Below are 26,965 nucleotides of genomic sequence, written 5' to 3' on the forward strand. Positions count from 1 at the left end.
AGGGGACAAGGAGTCAGCCAGGAGAGGCTGCCATGGGATGTTGTTGTTCTATTTCTCTAGAGTCTCATAATGACATCCTCAGACTTCTAAAGTCCATACCTCTTTGGTGTGTTCTCATGGCTGCAGCTCTTCACTGACTCCTTCTTCTGCATGCTGTTCTCTCCCAGGTCAGGGCTCCCCCAAGGCTCTCCCTAACTGGCTAACCCAGCCCCTTTTATCCCAGTTATCTCCATTGGTCACAGCTGCAGCCCAATTAAGGACATGGCAGCTGCAGCCCATCAAGGACAACCGGGACCTCTGGGGCAAAGCCTCTATACAGATATTCAAATACATTTCCTCTACTATAATGGGAAGTAATACACACATGGGAAGGAAAACCAGCAGGTAGAAATTTGAAAAGTTAAGTCAAAATCTCTATGAATCTTGTCAAGACTGAAGCCCGAAATAGGTAAGTAAGGAAGACTGTAAAAAATTTCATTAAGAGACTCTTATAGTTAATTGGATTATCATCTTCTTAAAAGAATGTTTCATGAGTAACTCTTATCTGTAGTCCCTGGCCATCCCTTTAGGTAACTCTCTCCAGGTGAGGATAATACTCAGTAGTTCCTGTCACTCTCAGCCAGTGTCTACAGGAAGAGTCTTTCACTGAGCAGGGTGTTGGGGAAGGCTCTGATGGTTGCTGCTGTTCTGAAAGGTTGGCACCAATGGCCACATTTTAAATCCTTAATTCCTTCAAAGTATGTAGTCAAGGCTGGCATTTCCTGGTGAAGGTCCATGAAAAACTGGAACATCTAAGATACAAATCCTCAGAAAAAAAGTATTAGTTAACTTGGTAGCAATGACCAAGGATCAAATCCTCTGATATCACCTGCACATTCTGTCCTTCAACTTTCCTGAGGAGATGGGAATGGACCTTTTTCTTACATTCTCTATAAATACTTAAGAAGGCATTTGAGTGAATCAATTAGTGAATAAAAGTCAAAGTTGTTTTACTTTGCCTTTTAATTATTTGGATGATGAAAAGAGGTATTTCAAATCACGAGGGGCACAAATCAGTCAGCAGGTCAGCCTGCAAGCACCAAGCTGTGCAGATCTGAGTAAGAAACAGAAGCACTGGGTTTCTATTCTATCCTCAGGACCAGACCCAGAACTTGGAACAGGTCAGTAGAGACTGGGAAATATGAAAGAATTCAAGGAGGTGGAGGGGTGGGGAATTTTGGTTGAATTATAAAAGCACTGCACACATCAGGGTTGGAACTAGATGATCTTTCATGGTCCCTTCCAACGCTAAACCTTCTGTGATTCTATGATTATCAATCAGTGAAGTCTAATATTTCAATTAAATAACATTTTACCTCTAATAGTAAAAGACTGTAATTGAATTACTGAGATGTATTTTATAGTGTCACCACATTTGGAATAAAGACACATTGGAAAAGATCTACTTTACTGGAAGTCTATCTAAGAACTAGTTACTTAATTTGTGAACACATTGCAGAAGGCACAGACAGTTCAGTCTGAAGATAGTTCAAAGTACAAATCAAAGCAAAATAGGAAAAACAGTAAGTAATTGGAAAAGCAAGAGGAAAGTTTAAGAGTAAATGAGCAGGTAAACTAGGGAGTGTGCTCTGGAGATGTGTACATGCTCTCATTAAGTAGACAAGGATTAGAACATCACTAGTCAGGTCAAAATAATGAATGTTAAAGTTAAGCAATGGCAAGGAAAATTTAAGCTCAGCATTATAGAAGATTATACAGTACAGCAGCTTTTATGTTGGGGAGAGTAGTGAAATCATCACTGGAAGAGCTAAATTAGACACCTTTATATTCTGACTGCTCAGAGATAATCTGCCTTCATGACAGCAACCTATTTGATTAAAAAGAGAATAATTATGACAAACAATGAATGGGAAAAAAAGAAAAACAACAAAACTTCATCTAACTTTCAGAGCTGGGCATCATCACTCCTGGTGACTGTTGAAATGTTGAGTTGAACCATTTATATGGTTTCCAGTTAAAAATAAAAAAAATTTAAAAATAAAATATGCAAATATGAACAAGTCACAACAGTGATCCATTGTATCTAAATTCTTTCATGGAGACTCTGTAAGATCTAATCTGTCTGGTGGGGTTTTATCCATACAAAAAAACTTGTCATTGCTCCTCCTCTGTTTCTCATCTTTAATTTGTTTTTTCCTTCAGTTCCTCTTGGACCCTCTGCCATCCCCAAGCAGGTCAGTCCTGTGACTGCTTGTCTAATGAGTGCAATGGCTGTAGAATTTCACCACGACTCATGTAGGGAGAGCATCACACACAGAGAAATCATAACCATAGTAATACATTGTGATTTTTGAGTATAAAGGGGCAACAGTTGGTATTTTTTTCCTTCTCTGATTATTTCCAGTTATGTTAGAAAACATGAAGATGTTAATGTTTGTGCAGGGCTAATGTAAGGCTGAACAAGAAGCTTTTGTGCCAGTGCACTCTAAGTTGTAGATGTTTCATCTTAGTGGAGCTCTTTATTCACCACCAGGTTCTACAGTGGACTGTATATGCAATGTCACGTTGAAATGTCCATCGACTGCAGCTGAAGGCTGCAGTCGATGATATTGGAGATCTTTTCCAACATTATGGAATCTACAGTCCTAAAATAATATTATGTGTTACACAGAGAACTTGTGTGTTGAACAAAGGAACTGCTACAGGGCAAGGCAGAGGAATCATCCCTTCAGCTCAACTCATCTGGTGCCAGACCCTTGGGAGCTGTTCAGGTCTTCAGCAGAAACATCCCTGCAGGAGCAGGAGCATTCCTGCTGCAGAGTCACGATTCTCAGAATCACAGAATGCCCTCAGTTGGAAGGGACTCGCAAGGATCATCAAACTCCTGGCCCTGCACAGGACAGCCCCAAGAACCCCACCCTGTGTCTGAGCGTTGTACAAACACTTCTTGAGCTCTGGCAGCCTTAGGGCTGTGACCACTGCCCTGCAGAGCCTGTTCTGTGCTCGACCATCCTCTGGGTGCAGAACCTGTTCCTATATCCAACCCGGACCTGCCCTGATGCAGCCTCAGGCCATGCCCTCTGTGTCTGTCTCTCAGGAGGAAGCTGCAGACTGCCATGGGGTCTCCCTGCAGTCTCCTCCAGGCTGAGCAGACTAAGTGCCCTCAGCTGCTCCTCACACGGCTTCCCTCCAAGGGCCTTCACCATGCTCGTGGCCTCTTTTGGACAGGAGCTTTAGCTCTTTCTTATACCGTGGTGCCCAAAACTGCACAAAGAACTCAAGGTGTGTACTCAATTTACATTTATTCTTAACTCCTGCCCATGGACAAGCAGGCAGAGCCCATTGCACGGCTGAGCTTTCTCCCCCCACAGGGCAGCCCCTCAGGGACCGAGCCCGAACCCCACGGGCCCGAACCCCACGGGCCCGACCGCCATGTCCCCCTCCATCCCAGCAGCCCCCGCGCTGCTCGGACCGTCATTCCCTTCGCCTCGCCCAGGGCCCCGCAAGGCCATCGCTCCCCCCGGGGCCGTTACTCGGCGCCGTTTCAGGCCTCAGCACCGCCCGCACCGCCCCCGCCTGAGCGCGGCCCGGGCCGAGCCGGGCACACGGACACGGGGCCGCGGCCCCACACGGACACACGCCCCCCGCCATACGGGCCTGGCTGAGGGTGCCGCGAGCCGCGACCAGCGCCGCTCAGGCCGCGCGATCTGATTGGCCGGCAGTGCCGGTCACTCAGGCACGCGGCGCGGCACCGCGCGACCCGATTGGCCGCAAGGGCGGTCACTCCGGCGCGCGACGGGCGAGGTCGGGGGGGGGAGAGAGGCGGGACCTCGGCCCCGCAACTGCCGGGTTCGCGCGCGCCCCGCGCCACTGCGGCTGCGCGCGCGCGGGGCCGTTACAGAGGCGGCGGCGGCGGGTGGGCGAGCGAGCGGCGCGCGCCGGCCCCGGGCCCGCTCCCGCCCCGCCCCTCCCGCGGTCACGTGACGCAGGCTCCGAGCGCTCGCGTGCGAACCGGGCGCCCTGCGCGCGCCCCCCGCGCGCCGCCCGCCGCCGTTTCGGTTTCATTTCCGGCGGCCCCGGGCCCGGAGCGGCGGCGCCGAGTTGAGCCCCCGGCGCTGCCCCCCGCTCCCGCCCAGGGTGGCCACACCCCCGGGCTCGGCGTGAACCGAGCGCCCCCGCCCCGCACACACACACCGCTCCTCCCCCGCCTGCGCCGGCACAGAGAAAGGGAAGGGAGGCGGCGCCGGGCCCGGGTCTCCCGCACCGCGCACAACATGGAGGAGCTGGTGGTGGAGGTGCGGGGCTCCAACGGGGCCTTCTACAAGGTACCGGGTGCTCGCGGCCGGGCCGGGCCCCAGGGGAGGGAGCGGGCACGGCAACGGGAGGAGGAGGAGGCGGCGGCGGCTCCTCCTCCCCGCGCTGAGGGAGAGCGGAGGCCCTGGGGCAGGAAGGAGGAGGGAGAAGCAGGCAGGGGTGGAGGCCGCGGCGGGTCCCTCGCGGTGGCCGCGGAGAGCGAGCCGGGGGCCGCCGGCGCTGAGCGGACTCGAGGCCCGATGAGGAGCGAGAGCGGGGAGGCCTCGGGCCTTCCCCCTTTGTGGGAAGGGGCGCCCGGGGCCGCCTCGTCCCGGCGCTGAGCGAGGATCAGCCCTGGGATGGGGCATTAATTGCTAAATCCTCAGCTTTTGTCGCTACTTAAGGAAAGTCTCTCTCGCCGTCCGGGTTTCCAGGAGAGCTGCACTGCATGAGCACGGCCTGCAAGGCGGGGAGGAGGGGGGCCCTCGTTAATGCACATTCCTGATGAAATGCTGTGGTGGATTCCTGCTCCTAATGCCATGGCAGGGGAAGCTGCCTAGTGATATTAAAGACAGCATTGCTTGGCCAAATCTATCTGTGCTGAGGCCCTGAATACATATAGGTACCAAATCGACCTCTTCTTATTGAAATTATTTAGTGGCATTGCATGTTTGTTTCCAAGCTCTTGTGCTTAATAAAGCCAGCCCTGAGCCTTGAACATATGAGCGCTGAATATGTTTTATTAATACCGTGTAGTATTGTGTGGCTTTGCATGAGTTGGGTTGTATTAATCAGCTTATTAATAGGGTATAATTCGTAGTTTTACAGAAAATAAAATTCGGATATGGTTGGTTTGGGCCTACTCTCATTGACCTGTTATCAACGTACCAGGAACAGCCATGGATTAGTTCCTGCAAGTTTCCCATGGTTTAAATGATCCTAGGACTTTAAATATTGGGCCTAGTTATAGTGCGACATCCAATATTTATGTTAGCATTGAAGGACCGGGTAGAGTTTCACACTCACGTGTTCCTGTGGTAAGCCAGGTAGATATCCAAATGATGTAGTTCCAACACCTCTGAGGTTTTCTAAGAAAAAAAGACCTCTTTATATAATATTTAAGAGCTTATTTTTAAAATATGTGTGCTAGTGTCCTAATCTGAATTTTTTTTTTTCAAAAAAAAAAAAAGGCATGAGATACAAATGAGTGGTAAAAAGGCATCCTGTGAGCTCACAGTGCTGTAGTCAAAGTTCTAGATCTGTATGTTCCTTCTTGGAGCTAAATAATCTAGCACTTTTAAAAATCAGTTTTAGGTTTTTAAAGGTAGAGTATTTGGTCAGAAAGAAGCAGAAAGAGTAAATGCATTGCACATTAGAACTTTTAATGAGGCTTTCATCAAATTATAGTAGTTACACAATGATGTGAAGGAGATGATGGCAATAATGACATGGTACATTCTTTAGTGCCAAATATTGAATAAACCTGGGAGAATTGAAAGCTTCTGAAACTTTTATTGTTTATGTTCAGGTTTGACACCATGGGGCCCTGTACCCCTTGTGTGTAGGTGAAAGCTTAATTTGAGCATATGTTCATGGAAGCTTATTCATGATTTAGTGTACCCAAGTTCTCACCAGACATTGCCCCAAGCAGTATGATTATGTTTGTCTTTTAACTTTTAGAAATTTTGACAGGATTTTTTTAGTTTCCTCTTTATCACTAACCAAACAGCTTTGGTTAAATTGTCTAAAGGTAAAAATGGGCATATGGATTTATCTGTCTTCACCTGAATTGCCTCTTGAGATGGAGCATCACACTTAAAATAAATGCAGCATTTTTTTTTTTTTTAAGAATAAAAAAGTAGGAGTTGTTTTACACTCTCATGCAATAATGTTCACTATAAACCAGCAATTTTCCTCTGGTTTCTCCAAATTTGAATTACTTGAATTGTAATTACAGATTTTTCTTTCATCATGATGTCTGACTATCACTCTGTTACAAAGTAATAGATCTAATTTTTTTCTTGTGAGTTTTGTGCCCATCTTAGAGATTGGCAATTCATTTGTAAAAAATGAATGTTGACCCAGCATAGCAAGAAGTGTGCAGTGATGTCAAGTGTGAACTTAATTGCAGGATGATTTTATTTTTTCATTTTAGAAGTTTCTTTAGGCAGCCTCCTGAGAAGTGATTTACAGCAGCAATGTTTCAAACAAACCAAAAGCAAAACAATTCTTTTATTCAATCTCGTGTTTTACTGATAACAGGTGAAGATTTATTTGGCTTTGAATAATTCTGAATTAACAAGAATATGTAAATTTTTCGGAAAAATACACCTCTCCTATTGCTAAGACATGGAAGAGGGAGGAGTATGAGGCTGCTACAGTCAGGATGTGATGAAGTAGCTCAAGTAGGCACCCAGTTGTGGCTTCAGCTTTTCATATCCTCCTTGTAGGTCTCTCTGAGGACCTGAACATTTTTGAGTGTACCCACCAGCATCTGCATCTTAACAGTACAAAACTGCCCACCTAAACCCTCCTGAAAGTAACAAACCAGTGCTTTGAGATATAGCCAGAGGATTCATGTCCCACACAAAGCACAGGAGATGGTTTGAGGATGCCTTCGTAGCCAGCTGTAAGATTTGAATTCAAATTTCATTCTGGTCAGGTGCACTGGAATACTGGAGTGTGTTGATGTGACTGCTGTAGTGCAGGCTAGTTCTTTCTGAATGGAATTCAAGTACTGCTTAGTGCATACTGTGTACTTTGATGATTTTTTTTTCCTCCTTGCCTAAGATGAATGATTCCATGGAAAGCACAGTGCAGTAAGTGGGCATGATTCAGGGATAATTGACAGTCTGGTACCTAGAGATGCTTAGTCATGACTTGCTGTGTGGTTGGGCCCAGAATCCTTGGAAAGAAAATGTTAATAAAACATAATGTTAATAAAATAAAACTTATTTTATGAAGACTGGTCCAACGACCACCAGGACTGTGAATCCAAGGGGAGGAAACTGCCTTTTGCAGCTCACAGCCAGGTAACTGAATCTTGAAGGTGTGCAGTATGAGGACATATCTTCTCTGATCTTTTCTTGTATAGGAGTAGTAAGTTGGGTTTTGAAGTTCTTATTCACAGAGGACTAATAGACAGCTTTTGCCTAATCTTTTTGGGATTAGCTTTAGGTGTTTCTCTCTAAACGGGGACATGCTGGATGCCTTTCCAACATGGGATTGATTTTTCTTTTTGAGTTTGGGAGTGATTCTCTCTTGTGTCCTTTGCTAAAGATGGAAAGCATCCTGTTTATGAGGCAGGCAGTTTTGTGACGGTGTTTGTTGTTAATATCTCTGTGTTGTCTGTAACCCAATTTTTGCCACTTCTTGCTCTATAACCTTGTGAAAATCTTCCACTTTTTATCCCAGTAGTTTCAGCACCTTGCTGTTGTTTGCTTGGTTTTATAGATAACTTCATTGAAGCTACAGCTGATAAAATAATTCATCTTTCTTACTACTTTATTACTCCAGGTCTCACTATTAGCAGCTGTTCCTGTGGCCCTCTGTATCCGTTTTTCTCTTTCACTGTTCCATCCAGACACCTCAGCCAGTATCTCCAGTCTCTTTGTACATTCATGAGCCTGTCTGCTCAGTCCCTCTGAGGATGACCGCCTGTACGCTTTTCCTTCGTCTGCTGACCATTTCTGTGACTATTTTTCTTCTCCCTATTCTGTTCCTTTGTATGTCCAGCCTTTCTCAGACTTGATTATACACCGAGTTCCCTTTTGACATTCTCCTTCCAACAGGTATGAAATGTTACAGAATGGTTACACTAACAGTAGATGCACGTTTGTTATCAACATAGCCTTCTTTATGTTAAAAAGCATATTTTCCCTACTTTCCCTTCTTACAGTTAATTATCCTCCTTTATTAAAATGGTTGACAATGCTCACATCTGATGATGTGAGCAGACTTTAAAACAGCAAAATTTCATGGCAGCTGAAGCCTTTATTTTTTCCTTTGAAGTGTCCATCATTCCATTTAGCATAAAAATAAAAACATGCTGATGTTTCCAATAATTCTTATTTTTTTAACAAATAATTTGTAAAACTTAAACCATATATTCAGCATATAGCCATTCTTAGAATGTGAATGCTTATGTGTTTGAGAAATGCCATGCTTTAAACTTTTTTGCTTAATTATATCTGAAGCATGGAGAGAAATGAAATAGTTTATGTGACTCAGAACCAAATTTGGTGTAGAAAACTTACCACATTTGATTTTTTTTTCCACGTTAGAGAAGAAGAATCAACCTTTGCCATTACAAAATGTGCTTCTGTTCACAATTTTTGTGTACTCTTTCTTGGTATTTCTGCGGTTAGCAATAATGGTATGTCAGCTGCTTCAGTCTTTCACTGTCCTGTTACCTCATTTTGCTTCTGTCCAGTTTCACTTTGTGTTTAAGGCATTTCATCTTTGTGTCCAAATTCATCAGAGCCACTGTTCTGTCCCTTCATGGGGGTGTATTTTAAGCTCATATATCTGCACTGTTATGTTTGAATTTCCATGCCTACTTACACTCTTTATCTAAAAAGGCTGATGAATGGTTATTGTATTTCTCCTGATACTCATGTGAGATCAGAGCCTCTTCTCTGCCTTTACTGACATCTGGGGCTGGCTTGTCCTGTGTCTGTGAATTTGGCTTATGGTCTTGAAGGCTTCATTTCTTTTTAGCATTGTGTGTAATTTCACAAGTATTACAAAAACAAGACTTCCAAACAGTTTGGATAAGTATTAATTTTGGTTTCCCAAAGGCATTGCTGCTTAAATATTAGCTTTTTAAAGGAAAACTTAGAAATGTTTCAGACCTTTTCTGTTTGTACTTGAAAGTGTACAGGTTGAAATATACAACGCTGAAGAGTCCAGATACATTTTTGTCCTGCAGATCTGTTTAAATATTCATATTGGAGGAAAATTGACATGATGCTGTGGTCCAGACAGTGGTAAACTGATGTGATAAGTATCTGACATTTTTGTGTGTCACAAGAAACTGAAAAATAAGGAAAACCCCCTTTCTCTGGATAGACAGGATTAGACAACCAAATATTAAGGACTGTATTAATAATCATTAAAATATTTTGCCTGCTGGTTTTAAGCATAAAGATCACAGAGAGAGGTGTGCAGATGTGTTTCATATATTGCATACTTGAAATTAGGTATTTGGCAAGGCATTGTTCACTTTGTAATTAATTATAAATTTATTCCAATGAACTCTTGTAATCTTGCAAGACTATTAATTAAAAGACAAACCACAGAGTTATGACATCAGTGGTTTTGGCCAGACTGAAGTGAAAACCAGGTATTCATCTGTTTCTGTGGTTGACTATTCTGAACTTGGTGTAAGCTAAAGAACTTCAGATTGTGATTTTTCCCTGGCAGTGTCTGTATTGATGCTACCTGTGTTAGGTCTGCAGTTTAACCAGTGCTCCTGGTTCAGGTTTCCTCTGGTTTCTGGATTGTGACCAAAGCCATGTGCAAGAGCTGTTTAAGGAGAGCTCAAACAGGACAGTGTAGTTCATTCCTCTTTCAGCCAGCTGTGTCTCTCAAGTTTTACTGTTTCCAGATAATACAGTTGCCAAACTCTTTGAAGGTCCAGGCTAGTCTTCAGCTTAACTTAGATTTATTTGTTGCACATCCTGGTTTACTTATTAATGGTAAGTGTTAGCATTATCACCCCTAATGAGGTATATTGCTGTAGCCCCTAGGATTGTGCTCAAGGTGTGTTGGATGTCAGGAGCTTTCTTCCATTTCTCTCTGGATGTGAGATGTAGTCTTGCTCTTTGCTGCTGTGCTTGTGAATTTTTCTGCCATTTTCTGTCACTTTTTCAGAGTGCTGATGAGGACACCTTTTGGTGTTTTCATCACCACAGAGGTGATGACTTCTCCCAAAGTATCTTTCATACAAGGAAAGGTGATTTTTTTGACATTTTATAAATATGAGAAAATTAGGTATGAACAGGTTGTTTCTCAGGGCATGAGTTGTGTTACTCTTACCTGTTCTCCTGAAGGCTATTAAGTGTTGCTGGTATCAATTCTGTTGAATTTGCTTTGTAAAATAATCTCTGCTTTTACATACTCGAGCACTACTATTAATCCTTGTCCAGTCTGTGGCACAAAGGAGCCATGCCTAGTGTCTGGTAGTGATCATAGTGGTTTTCAGGAGTTAAAGGCATCCATTTCAGCTGCATCTGTAAGAATAAGTGGTACAGTACTACCATTGGAAGACACGTGGTGAAGCATTTGAAGGTGATCTGTGTAATGTGAAATGAATCAGGACTGCCACTGTATTGTTGAAATGCATCTCCAGTTCTGGAATCTACAGAATATACCACAATATGAAACATGAGCTAAATGTATCAATAATAATCAGCTGAGAGCTCTGTTGCCTCTTCATGTAAATACCTTTTCTGTGCTCCTATGAACATGATCTTGAGATGTGGTCTTAAGTCTTCTTTATACCATGTCATTGAAAAACATCAGCTGTGCTTGTAATCCCCTTGGAAGGAATATGGAATTTTGAAATTCATAATTATGCTAATACATTTGGAGACTTTTTTAAGTCTCCTTGGCTTGCTGGCAATAATAAAGTCTTGTTCTTAAGAGTATTGAGAGACAAGTAAGGTGTAAAATAATTTTTTGCTGTTGTCACTGTGGCTTTCCTTCGACTTCTATTCACAGTGGCATTGGTTATGTTTCAGTTCTCAACCTGGATGGTTTCTTCCTTGTAGTGAATGACTCTGGGTGATGACATTCACATGCATTACCACTGCATTTTAGCCAGTTCTTGGAGCTCTGTATCGGGTCAGGTCAGGTGTTGCTCTTCTTTGATACTAAGATACTGCTGCAACCCAGGAAATATTTTGGCATATTTTGTAAAGCAAAAATAGCAAAATAATTTTTTTAAAAATCATTTAGGTTCCATGTAAGAGAAACTCTTACCTTCTTGTAAGAGATGAGATCTTGTCTTGGAAACTTGCAAGGGCAGGAATAATAAAATGGAGAATATAATAAAATGTTCCATACTTCATTAACTAATTCTTCTACCACTTCTATAAGTGGTAGCTGCCGCTAAATTATTTTCAATTTACTGAGAAATTTTTTATCCACTAAAGTGGATCTCCATTAGTAGAAAAAACTTTTCTATTCTTTCTTGCTTATGGGCTTTTATTTACCTACCTTGCAATGATACTATGTGTGGACTAATGTTAGTGGTATACTCAGCACTTCAGCAACTTGTTTCAGAAGTTCATATAGGTTCTTTAAAAATAAAGAATAAAACTGCCACCATGATGATCTTTGCATCCCTGGTTAACCTGTGACCTCCATTGTTTCAGGCTAAGAAAAATATTTTCATTGGTAAATCCCAAAGTTCTTTGAGTACGCTGGTCTTGCTGTTCTGTAGATGGGGAATGGGGGAAGCATTTGGGGCTTTAAATATTGACAAATCCAATTCAATCAGTTGAGTGCTTAAGGCAGGAGGAGCCCTCTGTGGCATGGAGAGCACAACTGCTGTCCATCCACCAGGAAAAAAGGGAAGGCAGGCCCCAGGGCATTTATCTAAAGTTGGTGCTCTACAGACTTAGTGTGATGAAGTAAATATGGGGAAGATCCTGCTGAAATTGATATAGATGAGTTTTGCTAGTGCAACTTTCAAATGTACTTTGAGGTAAAGAAAGAAGAGCACTTGGAGGTTTTGTGGGCTTTGGTTTCATTTGGTTTTTGAGGAATACTGATGTTTAATTTCTATGCCTGTCTATACATTAAATGTGATTATAAAATCAACTGTTTAAAACTCTTGAACTATCTTGTCATTTCCTACTAATCATTCCTGTTGCTGCTAAACAGTAGAAACAATGTCTTCATAGCTGAGGCATTCTGTTTGTGTATCAGTGTGCTGGCAATCATGAACCCAAGGAGGTTATCAGCTTTCAGTCTGTGCTTTATAGAAATCTGTTGCAAAATTAAAAAGGCTGACTTTAAAACATACTTTCATTGTGAGATTCATCAATATTTGTGAAAAGGAGGTGTTTTACAGGTTTATAATTACTTTTAAAAGTGTCCATAAGCATACTATAATTATACTTTGTTTCCTCCACAGGCATTTGTAAAGGATGTGCATGAAGATTCAATAACAGTTTCATTTGAAAACAAGTAAGTGTATTGCTGGTGTTGTACCTGTAAATGACAGAGTATCAACCTTGCATTTGATTGACCTAAATATGGCTTAGTGCAGAGGAGTGTATATTAGATACACTAAACTTGCTGCTGGCATGTTTTAAAATTATATTTATAATATATATTTACATATCTACTATTTTGTGATATTTCTATATATATGCTTTTAATGGTTTAAATACTTTCAAGTGCAAAGCCATAGTAACATGTGTTTTGCTGGGAAGATAATCATGTTCTTACTGAATTTGCGTGATGACAACCCATGTTTGAGTAAGTCAGCAGTTGTACCATTACTGACTCTTTCTCATGTGAATGTCTTGCCTTGGTTTTAGAAGATTCCATTATTACAAAATTTGTTCTATAGATAAATGATGAATACCAATTTTCTGATCTAAAACCTAAAATTATCCCGTCTCCATTAAAGAAACTGAAAATTAAAATGGTATTCAGACTGGATCCTGATCAAATTTTCATAACCTGTAGTAGAACCAAAGAAAAAGAAGATACAGGCTTGTTTTGAAGGAAGTGTCCAAATGTGTTATGGAATGTTTTTTAATCAGTGTTTCTAATGTTGGGGGTTAAAAACCATACCTGTAAATGGAGGAAGAATCTTCTTCTAGAAGATTCAAAAGACTGCAGGAGGCATCAGGGTTTCATTTAAGATGCTTAATGGTCATTTGGATGTGTTTTTTCTTACTATGTATACATTGGATCACATTACCTTTAATACATATATGCACAAAAGCTCCACTGAATTTGAACCTGTAAAATTAATGGATTAAAAATGTTTGATTTTGTTTACAAAGAAGATGAAAATATTTAGACCATTCACTGTGATTTTTGTTTGCAGCTGGCAACCAGAGAGACAAATCCCATTCCATGATGTGAGGTTCCCACCACCTGCAGGCTATAATAAAGACATAAATGAAAGTGATGAAGTAGAGGTGTGTATGCTCCATTAACAGCTCTTGTCTTGAGAAGTGAGAGAACTTGCTGTGAAAAATGTCAGCCAAGCCACTGGAAGGTTTGCTTCCATGTTAGGTGATGTCACCTCCTTTGATTCCAAGTACTGCAGAAAGCACAGTGTCAGGCACATCTCCAAACCCAGTTTGACAGTAATAAACCATGCAAATTCCATGTACCACAACAGGCCATGTAAAATTCCATGTGCCACGACCTCCATGCTGAGTTACAAATATGCTGATTTACAAACATGATCAGTGTTGCATTGATTACAAATCAGTCCTTTTTAGGACTGGATTAATTCAGAAATAGGTGATGAACTGTAGTTATTAAGCTGTAAGGTTATAATGTCTCTATCACCAAAGCTTCAAGCTGAATCAGATAATTTGCATTATATGTGTGTATATATAAAAACATAAAAATATATGTGTATATGTAAATACTTATGTGTATATGCAAAGAGATTGATTTTAAACAGCATATTTCTAAAACATCCTTATTTTATGAAATTTGAACATTTATTTTTATTATATATTTATTTTTATATTATATAATTATAATTAATTTAAAGAAAGAGGACTTGCAAGATTTGCATTCTGCTTGCATGCTCTGTAGGTTTTTAATTTGAAAGATAAGAAAATGGGAAAACTTTAATGTGGGTGTGGCTGATAGCATATATGTGCTAAAGAAGTGTAGATGTGTGACTTCCCTCTCACCCTCTGGTAGGACTTCATCAGACCTACACACAACTAGAAATACTGTTGATTAAATGTTAACAGATGTAAAAATCTGAATTATCTCTCTTTTGACTGCATGCAAGACTGAGGCAGCTAATGCCAGTAGATTGGGCACTGTATTATTTATTATTATTTGTCTATACAGTCTTGCTGTTATGTGCTTTCTGTGTTGTGCTCAGAGACTTTATGTACTAAGATGTTTTGCTGGATTTTGTTCCTATGGAGTTCCTGATCATATTAGTGTCAGCTTTTGTGATGTCTTTTAAGGATATAATGTATGTATTTTGTTCAGGTTTATTCCAGGGCAAATGAAAAAGAACCCTGCTGTTGGTGGTTGGCTAAAGTGAGAATGATAAAGGGTGAGGTAGGAGTATGCATATATACATATATATATTTTATATTGACTTATACTTTTTTCTTTCTTTTCTCTTTATATATTGATGTACACTATGGTTTGAACTAATCTCTGTTCATTTTTTAAAAGTTTCTTGATTAGGACAGTTGCAATTACCATTAACCTCAACCTGAGAAGTCAAATTTGACTTTTACAGTTAACCAAAGTACCTTTTCCTTAATAGTGTAATGCTCACTCATGTCATAAAATATGTGGCTTGGATGATTTTATTATTTTTATATCAGTTCTACGTAATAGAATATGCAGCCTGTGATGCTACATACAACGAAATTGTCACAATTGAGCGTTTGAGATCTGTGAACCCCAATAAACCCGCAACAAAAGATACTTTTCATAAAATCAAACTGGCAGTTCCTGAAGATTTAAGGCAAATGTAAGTACAAGCGTTTCTTTATAACTTGTTTCAGAATGTGGGTAACTTCTTAAGCCTGAGACAAGAGGAATAAAAATGCTTTTTACCACTCTAAATTAACTTATTGAAATGTAAAAGTGTAAAAAATACAAATATTGATGTGGTCATACTTCATGATTTTTTGAATTGTGGTTTATTCCTGGAGAAAGAAACACTTTCTTCAAAACTTTAAGGTTTATGTGTGATACAGATTAAGATTTTTTCACTCTGTGCACAGGTTAACTGGAATCCATTCTTGGTCAACTTTTATTATTTGGTAATGGCTCTGGGAATAGTTGAATAATAATGAAACCTCCCAGAGTATGATACAAAGCCAGCCAGCTTTCTGCTAGGCCATGGACCTGTTGTTGTCATATAGTTACAGCTCTAAAAGTCAGATTAATACCTACTCCCCTTGTTTACCTTCAGGTCACTTTCTGCTTTCCTTGAGATGTTATGTTATTGCCTCAGTGTGGAATGAGTTATAAATTCAGGTTAGACTAAAACTTCCTGAAGTTAGTATTACAGCATACACAAGTGGACACAGGAAACCTGGAGAAGCCAAGCACAGCATGAGATGAGCATATGGTCCTTAGAATGCTGCAGGGGTTAAAATGAAATCACACATTTTAATGGTTCATGATGTGTTTGAAATCTTGAACTTGCTGATCATAGTGATTATAGTTTTTAATGTAGTTTTGTTTAACTTGCCATTCCACAGATTTACATACAGAAAATTTCTGAAATATTTCTAATCCTACTTATGTGAAAACAAATGAAAGGAAAATGAGTAAAATAAATTATAACAGAATAAAATAACACCTGCTTTGAAAGGAAGAGCTTGGAAATCTTTATTTACATTCTTTGTATTAAGGAATTACTCTTTTTGGCTGTTAACCATAAATGCAGTGGTTACTATTTTTAACTTTGTTATATTTTTATTCCTAGGTGTGCCAAAGAATCTGCACATAAGGACTTCAAAAAGGCAGTTGGAGCTTTTTCTGTAACATATGATTCTGAAAACCACCAGCTTATTATTTTGGTAAGTACAAATGTTTTACTGTACCGTTGGCAGTGGTTTGTTTCAAGAGTGCATGTGTAAGGCTCTGTTGTGTTTATTAACCATGCAGTCAATCAACGATGTGACCACGAAGCGGGCCAACATGCTGATTGATATGCACTTCCGGAGCCTGCGCACCAAGTTATCCCTGATCCTGAGGAATGAAGAGGCCAGCAAACAGCTGGAGGTATGTTGGTTGTTTGCCCTGAAGTAATTTGAGTGAAACAGATAATAAAAAAATCCCTGGTGTGTTCCTTAGCTGGTGGAACTTGCATTGGGGTGAAAGTAATGATGTATTGATAATAACCTAGGTGGTGAAAAAGGCAGGTGGATGTGTCATCCAACAGAGATGTTTACAGTTATAGGGCCTGTTTTTTCAGAGACCCATTTTTATCAGCAGGATTTTGTGGGGGATTGAACACAGCTATGTAGACACACATACAGATGTATTTCTTTCATATTTTGAAGCATAAAATAGCCGTCATTGCACAAATAATACCACGTATTTGGTAGCTTTAAAAATAGATGGGAGTGACTATGCTATGATCCTGATAGGACTAGAACTGGATCTAGCAAAATAATACAGTGAAAATGAGATGAAAGGGGTGAAAACTCATGCTGGTAGAATGTATGAAGGGATAGGTTTGTCTATAGATAAAATGTTAGGAAATAATCTTACAGCAGATACAGCTTCTGATACTCCTGTGACTGGTGAGTGGGTGTTGACTGGCAAGAAGCTTGAGTCATACTTGTCCATGGATAAAAGAAAAAAAATAAGAAAAAGAGTAGGCAAGGAAATAAGGGGGTTTTTATACACTAGAATTAACATTTCTTCATGGTTTTTCTCCTATCTACAAATTAGAAAAAATGGCAATATTTATGAAAACTTTTTAGATTTGCTGTCAAGAACCAGAGGTACCACTTAAACTCCTGTAACTCAGTTTGACGCAGGTGTATACCAGCAGTGTTTCTGCAGAGCCAGGTTTCATTCCCCCTTCCCAGGGGTTACATCTGTTTGAAGTGGGGTGTCATGCTCAGGCCTCGTGTATCCAGTGGGTATACTCACTGTTACAAGAGGTTCTCACTTCTGTTGTTCCCTCTTTCATATCTTGATTTCTGTGTTTGAGAGCTGAAATCCAAGTTTGTTTGGGTTTTGATTTTTCTCAAGATGAAGGATGGACCAGTTTTTCCTCATCGGTGTTCCTTACTCAGCACCCCATTGCAGCTCTTCAGTAATCATTCTTCTTTATCCTGTAGAACTGACAGTTGTGTGGGCAGTTTACCTCTTGAAGTGCAAAGTATTATTTTGGAGGTGGGAAGAACAACAGCCTCTTTAGAGCTAATTCTCTTTACATGCCCCCACAGATGCATGCACCAACAACTGTTGTCATTGATTCCTTTCCCAAACTAATCTTGGATTCTTCTTGTCATTGTAACACTGAGTCTTTTTGCTGCTGTGAAAGTCTCAAACTTGATTTGGTTCTCACTAGAAAACCATTGTTGAACTTGACTTTCTACCTAAGTACTTAAATAAAGGTTGTGAGATAAATATATACAGTTAAAATTTGTGTGACAGAAGTTGGCTGGTATTTTTCATTTTGGCATTTGTGTTTCTTGTAGTTAGAGTAAATATAAAATCAGTTTCATCCAAAGTTGAAAGAAGAGCTTCAGATAATAAAAATCATACCCATGATTATTGTTGAGACACTAACATACCAACAGACTGCACATGTCCATCTGCAGGAAAAATATTTAGTGAACACTTTGGGCTTTACTGCATTATTAATGGCAGCTCACTGTTTTCATCAAGTAAACCTTTTTATGTGTCTCATAGTCATTTGAACTTTCAAAGTCTGCCCCTTCTTTTCTTCTAGCAGTTTTACCTATTTTGTTTCCTGAGTCATTATCACTAGACCAGCTTCTTTTGTTCAGTGGAGTTTTTTTCTTCCCATTTGTTGTACCTTTTTTTTTTGCATATTATCTTCTTGACTTTCATGGCTCTACTTCTCAAACATGGCTTTTAGAGCATCAAGTAAAATAACATATTTTTTTTTTTGTTTACATTCTTTCCCAGTGGGTGTGATTTAGCTGTTTTGGGTGTCTTTCACATGCTAAAAAGCCTGAATTGACAAGTGTTTTGTGTTCTGGTTTGTATTTTACAGTATCTAAGTAGAACTCAGTTCTGGCTGCTGTGTAGGTATTAATGTATTATTTGCATGGATGTTTCTTCTTAATGTATAGGGAAGTAGAATACAGAATTTCTGATGTTTAAATAGAACACACTTAATAATAATTTGCAGAAAAGCTGATGATATTTTATTGCAGGCAGTAAAACTCTGGTTTGACTGTCAAAGCCAAGGTCCTCAGTGATGATGTAGCTTCATCTTTTCCACATGTCATAGATAGTTAACAATGGATCATTGTCTTGGTCATCTGGTTCTCTCCTCTTATTTGGTTGTCTATGAAAGATGTCAGCTAGTGAATAAGCATTTGGATTATCTGTTAGAAGTGGAAATGTGAGCAATTAAGAATTAACTTTTGCTTTCCAAATTGTCTGTAATGTAGCTACTGAAGGACTTGACCGTGCCCTCAGAGTATCTGAAGTATTTCATACCACTTGGATACTTCCACCATTATCTACTGTAACCAGTTCTTTGAAACTGTGATTTAGCACAGGATATTTACCAACAGCTTTAAGCAGGAGCAGTTCAGAAAGCAGTACCAGTTCAGCTGGAACAGTATAGGGCTTGTTGTGGGCAATTCCTTGATGTTTGCTCAACATCTGTAGGGTCTCATTTTGCTGACATTAAACTGCTAATTTGAAGTGTGCTTATGTATGTCCTGACAGTAGTTACAGCTTCAATTCAATGCAGAAACATGGACAGGATTGTATATCTTTGCTTTTATCTTGTTTCTTCCTTGCAAAACACTCCTTCCTTAATAGATAATCACAGTTGGAAATTCTCTATCTTCCCACAATGCATTAAACAATTGTTCCTTTCCTGTGTTCTGTTACGCTCACGCTTGTGAATGCTCAGTATGACCCTTCTGTCTGGGTAGATGTGTGATTCCTGAATGAAATCTGAACATATTTGTTCTCTGGATTCAAACAGTTTTTGTGTTGTCATGCATAGGCACAGATTCTTCATTTTTTTTTAAAGTGCAGTAGATCTCCACAGCTGCTCTGTTTTCTATATAATTGTGTCAGTTGTTGAGTTATTACAGTTTAACCCACCTGTTGAAATTGGTGCAGTTTTTTTCTCAGATTGTAAGGTTTGCTTTAATAATCACCACAGTTACTGTTTCACTATCTTATGAGTGCTTTCTTACCTTGTAACACCTGATAGCTGTAGCTATTAAAGGGTAATTGAAAATTGAGGTGTCAACACAGCTAGAGGCCAGCCTTATGTTAATATTTGAAACATTTCTGAAGGAGACTCCTTGGTGCTTTTGAAGCTAAAATAACTGCAGTAAACGGATTGAGTAAATAAAAAGTAGGCTAAGCTGATTGAAAAATAGGCTTGAAATTTATGTTGATTTCTCTCTCCAGTGTGCTGGAGAGACAATCAAAATGAGCTGACATTAGATTTTTCTTCAGAGTTCTAGGCAACTTGCATCCCGGTTCCATGAACAGTTTGTAGTACGTGAAGACCTAATGGGTTTGGCCATTGGCACTCATGGTGCTAATATTCAGCAAGCCAGGAAAGTCCCTGGAGTGACTGCCATTGATCTTGATGAAGATACTTGTACATTCCATATTTATGGAGAGGTGAGTTCCCTTCTTTATCATTTCAGAAAATACCTGAAAGAAAGAAGCAAACAAAAACCTTGGGGAAATGTCTTGTTTCTTACACTCCTTTCTATTGTAGGATCAAGATGCGGTGAAAAAGGCAAGAAGTTACCTTGAATTTGCTGAAGATGTCATACAAGTCCCAAGGAATTTAGTAGGTAAGTCATTTCTGGAGGCTGCTTCTGTGAAAGTAAGGGAAAATGCCTTCTGGGAGCTGCACTGAACTGGAAGCAACGTGCTGATGTTAAAGTACAAGGTAGAATAATTTCTGGATTGAGCTGGAGAATTATTTACTTCCCCCAAGCAAATCCAGAGAGTAGTTCAGCTATAGAAGAGATGAATCTACAGTCTCAAATTTTCCTAGTATATTTTGAATAATTTCTTTGACTTATATTTGTCTTTTTTCCCTTGTCCTTTTAGAGATGTTTAGAAGGAGCACTGTGAGTTGAACTAGATATCAGTGATGAAGAAAATTTAAATTACTTCCATTGCTAAACAATTAAAAAGGTCCTTAAAAACACATGCAGCCCTTGTATATGTGGAGAAGTCTTCTAATGAGCTTTTGATGCTACAAAGCAAAATAAAAATACATTATTTCATTCAGTAGATTAGAAAAGAGCAGAGAAAACACTTTATGGTAAAACATAGCCCTGAAAGCAAATGCTTTAATAGGTTGTCAGGGAGTGTATGAAAGCTGGTGTTGAAGCAGTGTGAAATTCTGCAGCAGGACAAGTACTAAGGAATGTGGCAGCTCAGCTCTGGAATTGATTAAAAGCAGTTTTCCCTTCCTTATTCCCCCCTGTTTTTACTGGTGATAAGTGAAAATGATAAGCTGCCATCATTATTTTAATATGAGGTCTTAAAGTCTGTTTCTCTTTAGAACTTAGCAATTATATTTTTTGGCAGGTTTTCATTTCTACTCTTAATTCTTGACATGGATTCTTAGAATATAACTTTGGCTGAACCCTATGTTATGTCTGAAATAAGCTATGTTTAATAATTTGGCTTTTAAAATTCCTAGTAATTTGCTTTAAAAATGCAGAAGGCTTTTTTAGATAGATATATATATACACACTGATACTTTTTCATCTAAAGAAAATGCAAAGAACCACCTTTTTCTATTTAATTATATTTTTAAAAATTCAAACTGAAAAAATGCAAAAAAAAAAGAAAAAACCCACCCAAGATGTTACTTACTTTTTAAAGACTGTATGGACATTTTTATTTGAAAATATTTGTGTGTGTTGCCAAATCCTCACAAAAGCTTTGATTGGAGTAACTGATGTAAGTTGGGAAGGTTTTGAGTGATTTATTTTTTAAATCATTACCGAGGCTTTTTTACATTTATTAGTAAGGTGCTGTTCCATTTGCCAGTAATATATAATGAAATAAAGTACTCAGATAAATACTCAGAAGTAGTTTTTGACACTCAAAACAGCCTTTGTCATTGAGGAGGAACTTACTGGGCATATTTTGTCATAATTTCTGCAAATACTCATGTCAGAAAAGTTGAGACACAAAAATGAAACTTTATTTAGCTTTGAATGATAGGAGAGCAATAGGAGTCTGTTGTGACTAAAAGTGATGTTTGAATTCTTCATGGATTAATTGTATCAGTCAAACAGTAGCTGTTATGCACTTGGGGTTTTTTACCTCTAATTTAGTGATGTGCCAATGAAAAAGATCATGTTTTAAGATTTCCAGCAGTTTGTTAAATAAAAATACTTTTTTTTTTGTTCCAGAAAACATCTTTGACATCGTTCTTTAAAGCTTTTCTTGAAAGCTGTGATTGAAGGATGTGTCCTCCCTCATCACATCCCAAGCAGCTTAGTTTTCCTGCCAGTTTGCAGCATGTTGTTTTGCTGAGATGGGAGAGAACTAAATTTTCATTTTCCTTGTCTCACAGTAGAATGTCTGCTTCAGAAGATACATGTCTGCATTACTGGCATTGGAGTATAATTTATTTCCATTTTTATCTTGGACTTTTTAGTGAGTTATAAACTACTGGCAAAAATGTCTGAAAGCCTCAGTTTTAGAGAATTTTACATCTGCCTCAAACAGCATCTTTGGTAGTATTTGATCAACTAAGGTTTTGTAAATGGGCTAAGTTTTGCTTACACAAGAAGTAGTTGCAGCAAATGTTCAGGCACTGTAAAATGATTTCTGTTTGTTTTGATTGGATATTTTAAATGCAAACAGAAATGTTTGTAATTTTCTGAAGTTATTTTAAACCTACCAAAGCAAAGCCAAATAAACATTCAAGGTACTGAGTATTTCTGTGATCAATGTGTTTTATAAGTTTACACCACAAGCTTATGTGGACATTTTGGTTTGTGGCTTGTTAGCTAAATCTTTGTTGTAGAGGATCAAGTTCTTGCCCTGGTACTTAAATAGGCTTGTCTAATTAGAGTACAGCAATACTCTCAGGTTGAATGTTCTGTATGTTCTTTCTGTAGGAAAAGTAATAGGAAAAAATGGAAAACTGATTCAGGAGATAGTGGATAAATCCGGCGTTGTAAGAGTGAGAATTGAGGCTGAAAATGATAAAAATATTCCACAAGAAGAGGTATGTGTTCAGTTAATGTAATTTTTCTTTTTGTTAATGGGTTATATTCTACCCAGTGATAAAATAAATTCTTCCTTGTATCTTTGTAGTGGTAAGATGAAGTGTTGATTAATGCGTTTTCTGACGTATTCTATCTTTTCTATTAATGCTGAGGGACATTTTTATATAAATTTGGCTTCTCTGTTTTAGAAAAATGCTTTGTGAAATTTATTGGTGGTGCACCTTCTTAGAGATTTCATGTTGTTCCTGTTGGAAGCAATGACATTTCCCAGCATCTGTTAGGCTATAAATCCATATATATGAACTTGCTGGTTTCATTCATTGATCTTCTTGGAGTTTGATTTCTTAGGTTTTTACCTGGTTTAATTTTTCATTAGCAATTTCTTCTGTGGAAATGAAATATTTGTGCTTTATATTAAATCTCTGTTTTAAAAATACTACCTAGGTTCACAAGAGCTTGTAAATTATAACCTATAGAAAAACCAAGCATGAACACTGTGAAAGCCCAGGTTTGCACAGGAAGGCTGTCAGCCTTGTAAAGAACCTGAAGGAAGTCTCAATAGTTGTCATTTGAGGCACTTCTGTGTGGGGCTGCATTGAGGGGCAAGGTTGTGGTATGCAAAAAATCTTACAGCATGAAGGTCTTGACATCTCAGTGCAAAAAGACTCCCTGTAGTTTCAGGTGTGAAATGTGCTTAAAGAAAACTGAACTGCCTTTCATTTACCTCAAAATCCAAATACGTACCAGCTGAGAACCTTTGCACTTTGGATAAGCTATGAAATGTGGTTTCTTATGTTCTTGCTTGAGTAGTTATTTCCTCTGCTGTTCTATCACTGTAGGACTTAGTGGAAATCCACAATCCAATTTCCATCTTTCTGTACAGAATGGCTAAGCAATTATCTAAAGGTTTTCTTTACTATTCTACTAGTTTTACATCTGTCTGAAAAGGTAAACGGTCAATATTTAGACTTAAAGGTTTCACTGGTCTGTCGTATTTAATTTCTAAAGAAGAATTCCTGCAGCATAAAATGGAATTAGTTTAATAAGCAAGAGGGTGCTGCTATTGCTGCAGGCTAGAGAATCACAGAAGGGTAAAAGAGCCAGTACTCATGGCTGCAGGGAGTATGTCTGGCTTTTTTTTTTTAATTCTTACTTGAAAAAGCTGATTTGCTTACATTTTTCTGTCCAAAATGCAGCTTTTAAGGATTATCTTGAAAGATCTTTTTTACCTGTCAAGCTCTGCATCCATACTTCTGTTTTACCTGTTAATGACATTTCTAACCCCTGGCATTGCTTGCACTGCTTCGTGTGTTAGTTGTGTCATGCCAGGTGCAATACAGAAACCTGAGATCAGACTTTAATAGATAAGAGTTGGTGCTTGTAAATTGAATGCAGCTTTATTTCAACTATAAAATCCAAATAATCTCTCCATATGTAAATTTGGATATTGCAGCCCTTCTTCTTCTAGTAGAACAGTAGTTCAATTAAATTTTAATACAGCACTTGGTTCTTTTTATGTGACTGAGATGTTAGAATACTGCCCATTAGTTTCAAGTGCAGTTTTATACATCCCATTATTTTATAACAGGCTATCTTCAGGCTTTTCATATTTTAAATGAGATAGGTACTGTTTGTTACAGTAATATGTATTACTTTTATCTCTGAATTTAGTATGCACGTAAGGTCTGCTCAGTTTCCCCCACTGCAACCAAGTTGAACATAGGTACTTTTGCTTTGAAGGCAAAAATAAGGTTCAATAAATAAGCACTTTTCTGCTTTTGTATGGCTGAAATTGCTTGACATGGTTACCAGCTCGTATTCTTAATAGCTGGCATTGTTATACCTTGAATCCACTGCCAGAAGCAGCAGAAGCAGTTTCCTTAAATGCCCTCTTAAATCATTTGTCTTGTCATCATTTAATAATTGATACTGTGAGCTAGTTAATGCCAGTTTAGTAGAAATTTCACTGCTCTTTATCAGGTTCTATAAAATATTTATGAAACTTAAAATACCCCAGATAATAAAACATTTCAGTCAACAATGCCTGTGGCTAAAGAATTTTTAATGCTCATGAAAGTCAGTGTTAATGTTGAGGTTCCTTAGGACTATAGGACTGTGTATATATTATTTTTTCCTGGTTACTTAATATAGATGTGTAAGGTCTTATATAAGGGTTTTGCCTGTAAAAGAAAGGGATGGGGGAAGAAAACCAAACGCAACCTTAAAAGGGGAGACCAATTATAGACTGGCCACTCCTGGGCAATCTCAGCATAGTGTGCTTTTAATTTTTAAGACATTAGTGTCTCAAATCATTTCACTTCTGCAGCCAGCCTTCCTTTGGAATGCAGTTCTGTAAAGGATGTGTGTACAGTGAAAATTAAAGGCTTCTTTAGAGGTCATGATGAGATAGCAGAACAGTCTTTGAGATAATCAGCCGGTGTGCCAGGCTCTGGTGTGCAGTGGCATGGGCTTCAGCAGCTGAGTGTTGGAGATGCTCAGCTTTACCTCTGCAGTCCACAGTGAAGCTTCTCCTGCCCAGGTGCTGCAGCTGCTGGAACAGTCAGGTTCACTCCTTGGGCCTGGGTGGGCTGCACTCACACCTCTGAAATGCTGCAGGGGCCTGGCTGACTGTTAGAAGTTTTGGTGTAGAAATTGTCTTTCTGCTGCTAAGGTTTACTTTGTTTTCCACACTCAATGGAACCTTTTAGATAGGTGGGTTTTTTTCACCTGCTTTGGCTGCCTAAGTTAATCTTTAGGTGTTTTGTCTCCCAGCATCATAATTTCAGACTTCAGAATTTCCAGATTTATATTTTCCATGTATTTATTGAATCACTTCACGTGCTTGAAGGGTAGAAGAACTGTAAGTTAGACATCATCACCTGAAGTACTAACTCTTCCTTGAATATTTTTTGGCTTTTTTTTTTTTTTACAGCTATACAGATCTTCAAGAAGGATCAGGTTTTGTTTTGTGACAGAATGTTAATTTTATTTCCTTTTAAAAAAGATCAAAGGTAGACCAAAAGGAGCTGGTGTGAGAGAATGGATGCAGTCAGCAAAGGTGGTATTAGTTTGAAGGGGAAAACATAAAGTGTTGTAAATTGACTCTTTTTCACTTGTTCAGAAAAATAAATATTTACATTGTGATGCAAATGACCTAAATCTGCCTATTGAAAAAAGCTCTTTGCATAAAGGGAATTGGAGTACATGGTGTAGTCAATATCAGAATTAAAATATACTGTTGTCTCACTTTTTCATTTTTGCCTGTTCATGGTGTAAGAATTGTTTTCAGGTTTTACAGTAGTTTGAATTCAATACCCAATTCAGAATTCAATATTATCAATAATCAAAGCCTATTGTTTCTGTGTTTTAGGGCATGGTACCATTTGTGTTTGTAGGAACCAAGGATAGCATCACTAATGCAACTGTTCTTCTGGATTATCATCTTAATTATTTGAAGGTGAGGATAATGATGCTGCTTTACCACTTTTTTTTTCTATCAATACTTAGGATGGTAACAGTGTGATGATGATAAACTGTTCAGGTCCTGAGATTGCTGAACAATTAGTATTATAACAGGTTCTCTATCTGAAAATGAAAAGTTTTTAAAATAATTTGTCTGAAGGATGGGATGACAACTTTTTTCAAGATGCAAATTATAGAAAAGTAAGAAAATTAAAAAATCTGCCAAAATGTGCTGCCAGCTTTATATATGAGAGAGTAGTCAGTCCTTCATGCAACTGCAGAGCAAACAGCCTTCCATGCAGAATCTTGTATGGAGTGGGCCTTTGTTGTAATGCAGAAATGCTAAACTACTTTTTCTGTAATGAATTGACATTTCATACCTGAGTATCTTTTGTAGGCAACTCAGCTTCACATGTTGTGTTTGCCTCTTGGCTCCATAACTTCCCCAGTAGTCTGTGATAAGTGGTGTGTTGTATAGGAAGCAAAAAATATCCCATTTTGTTGCTTATAGTTCCTTTTGCCTGTGGTGGTTGTGGCCAGGTGCCCAATCTTCAATGGCAAGGCCAGATGTAACAGTAGTGACAGCTTTGAGTTCATTTAATTAAATAAAGTCTTGCATCTGTTTTGAAGCCTTCAGCTCATTCATGATTTATGTCCAGTCAGTGCAGTAGCCATCGGTGAATCTTTTAGAATGCTAAAATTTCTATACATTGTTCAACTTTTCAATACAGATAATCAAAAGTCAGGAGAAGAAACAACTTTTGTTTTCTTACCGAGTCAGTCACTTTACCTTTTAACCCTGCTTTTGTCAGTGTTCTGGAGCAGAGGTACAGCAGCTCTGCAGCTGTCACAAGGCAGAGGCAGAGAAGAACCAGATCAAAACTAATACTAAAAATCAAGTTCATTTCTTGCATGCTTGCTATGATTGGAAAAGATATTTCTGGTTTAAACTTCTTTGGCTGCCTAAAGTACATACTTGCATGTGAGTCAGTACTTGAATGGGCACTGACATGGTAGTGGGAAGTGTTTAATGCCTCAGCAACTTTGTTTTAAATTGGTCAGTTCAT

At 39.0% G+C, this 26,965-nt stretch overlaps 1 protein-coding gene across 2 annotated transcripts in view; it reads left to right on the forward strand.

Moving 5' to 3' along the window:
• The first annotated feature begins 4,122 nt into the window (after positions 1 to 4,122).
• Positions 4,123 to 26,965, forward strand: part of FMR1 (fragile X messenger ribonucleoprotein 1) — a 30,716-nt gene continuing 7,873 nt past the window's right edge. Inside the window, exons 1-11 of one of the 2 annotated variants that reach the window (XM_066559331.1) lie at positions 4,123 to 4,325; positions 12,437 to 12,489; positions 13,364 to 13,457; positions 14,506 to 14,577; positions 14,853 to 15,001; positions 15,968 to 16,061; positions 16,150 to 16,266; positions 19,678 to 19,848; positions 19,949 to 20,027; positions 22,326 to 22,435; positions 25,807 to 25,893. In XM_066559331.1, coding sequence (XP_066415428.1) covers positions 4,275 to 4,325; positions 12,437 to 12,489; positions 13,364 to 13,457; positions 14,506 to 14,577; positions 14,853 to 15,001; positions 15,968 to 16,061; positions 16,150 to 16,266; positions 19,678 to 19,848; positions 19,949 to 20,027; positions 22,326 to 22,435; positions 25,807 to 25,893 — 1,077 coding nt within the window. In that variant the 5' untranslated portion in view covers positions 4,123 to 4,274. The remainder of the gene's footprint in view (positions 4,326 to 12,436; positions 12,490 to 13,363; positions 13,458 to 14,505; positions 14,578 to 14,852; positions 15,002 to 15,967; positions 16,062 to 16,149; positions 16,267 to 19,677; positions 19,849 to 19,948; positions 20,028 to 22,325; positions 22,436 to 25,806; positions 25,894 to 26,965) is intronic. The other variant, XM_066559330.1, reaches the window with a different exon arrangement.

This window comes from Molothrus aeneus, chromosome 14 (genome assembly GCF_037042795.1).
Source record: "Molothrus aeneus isolate 106 chromosome 14, BPBGC_Maene_1.0, whole genome shotgun sequence".
In the NCBI taxonomy this organism is placed as follows: Eukaryota; Metazoa; Chordata; class Aves; order Passeriformes; family Icteridae; genus Molothrus; species Molothrus aeneus.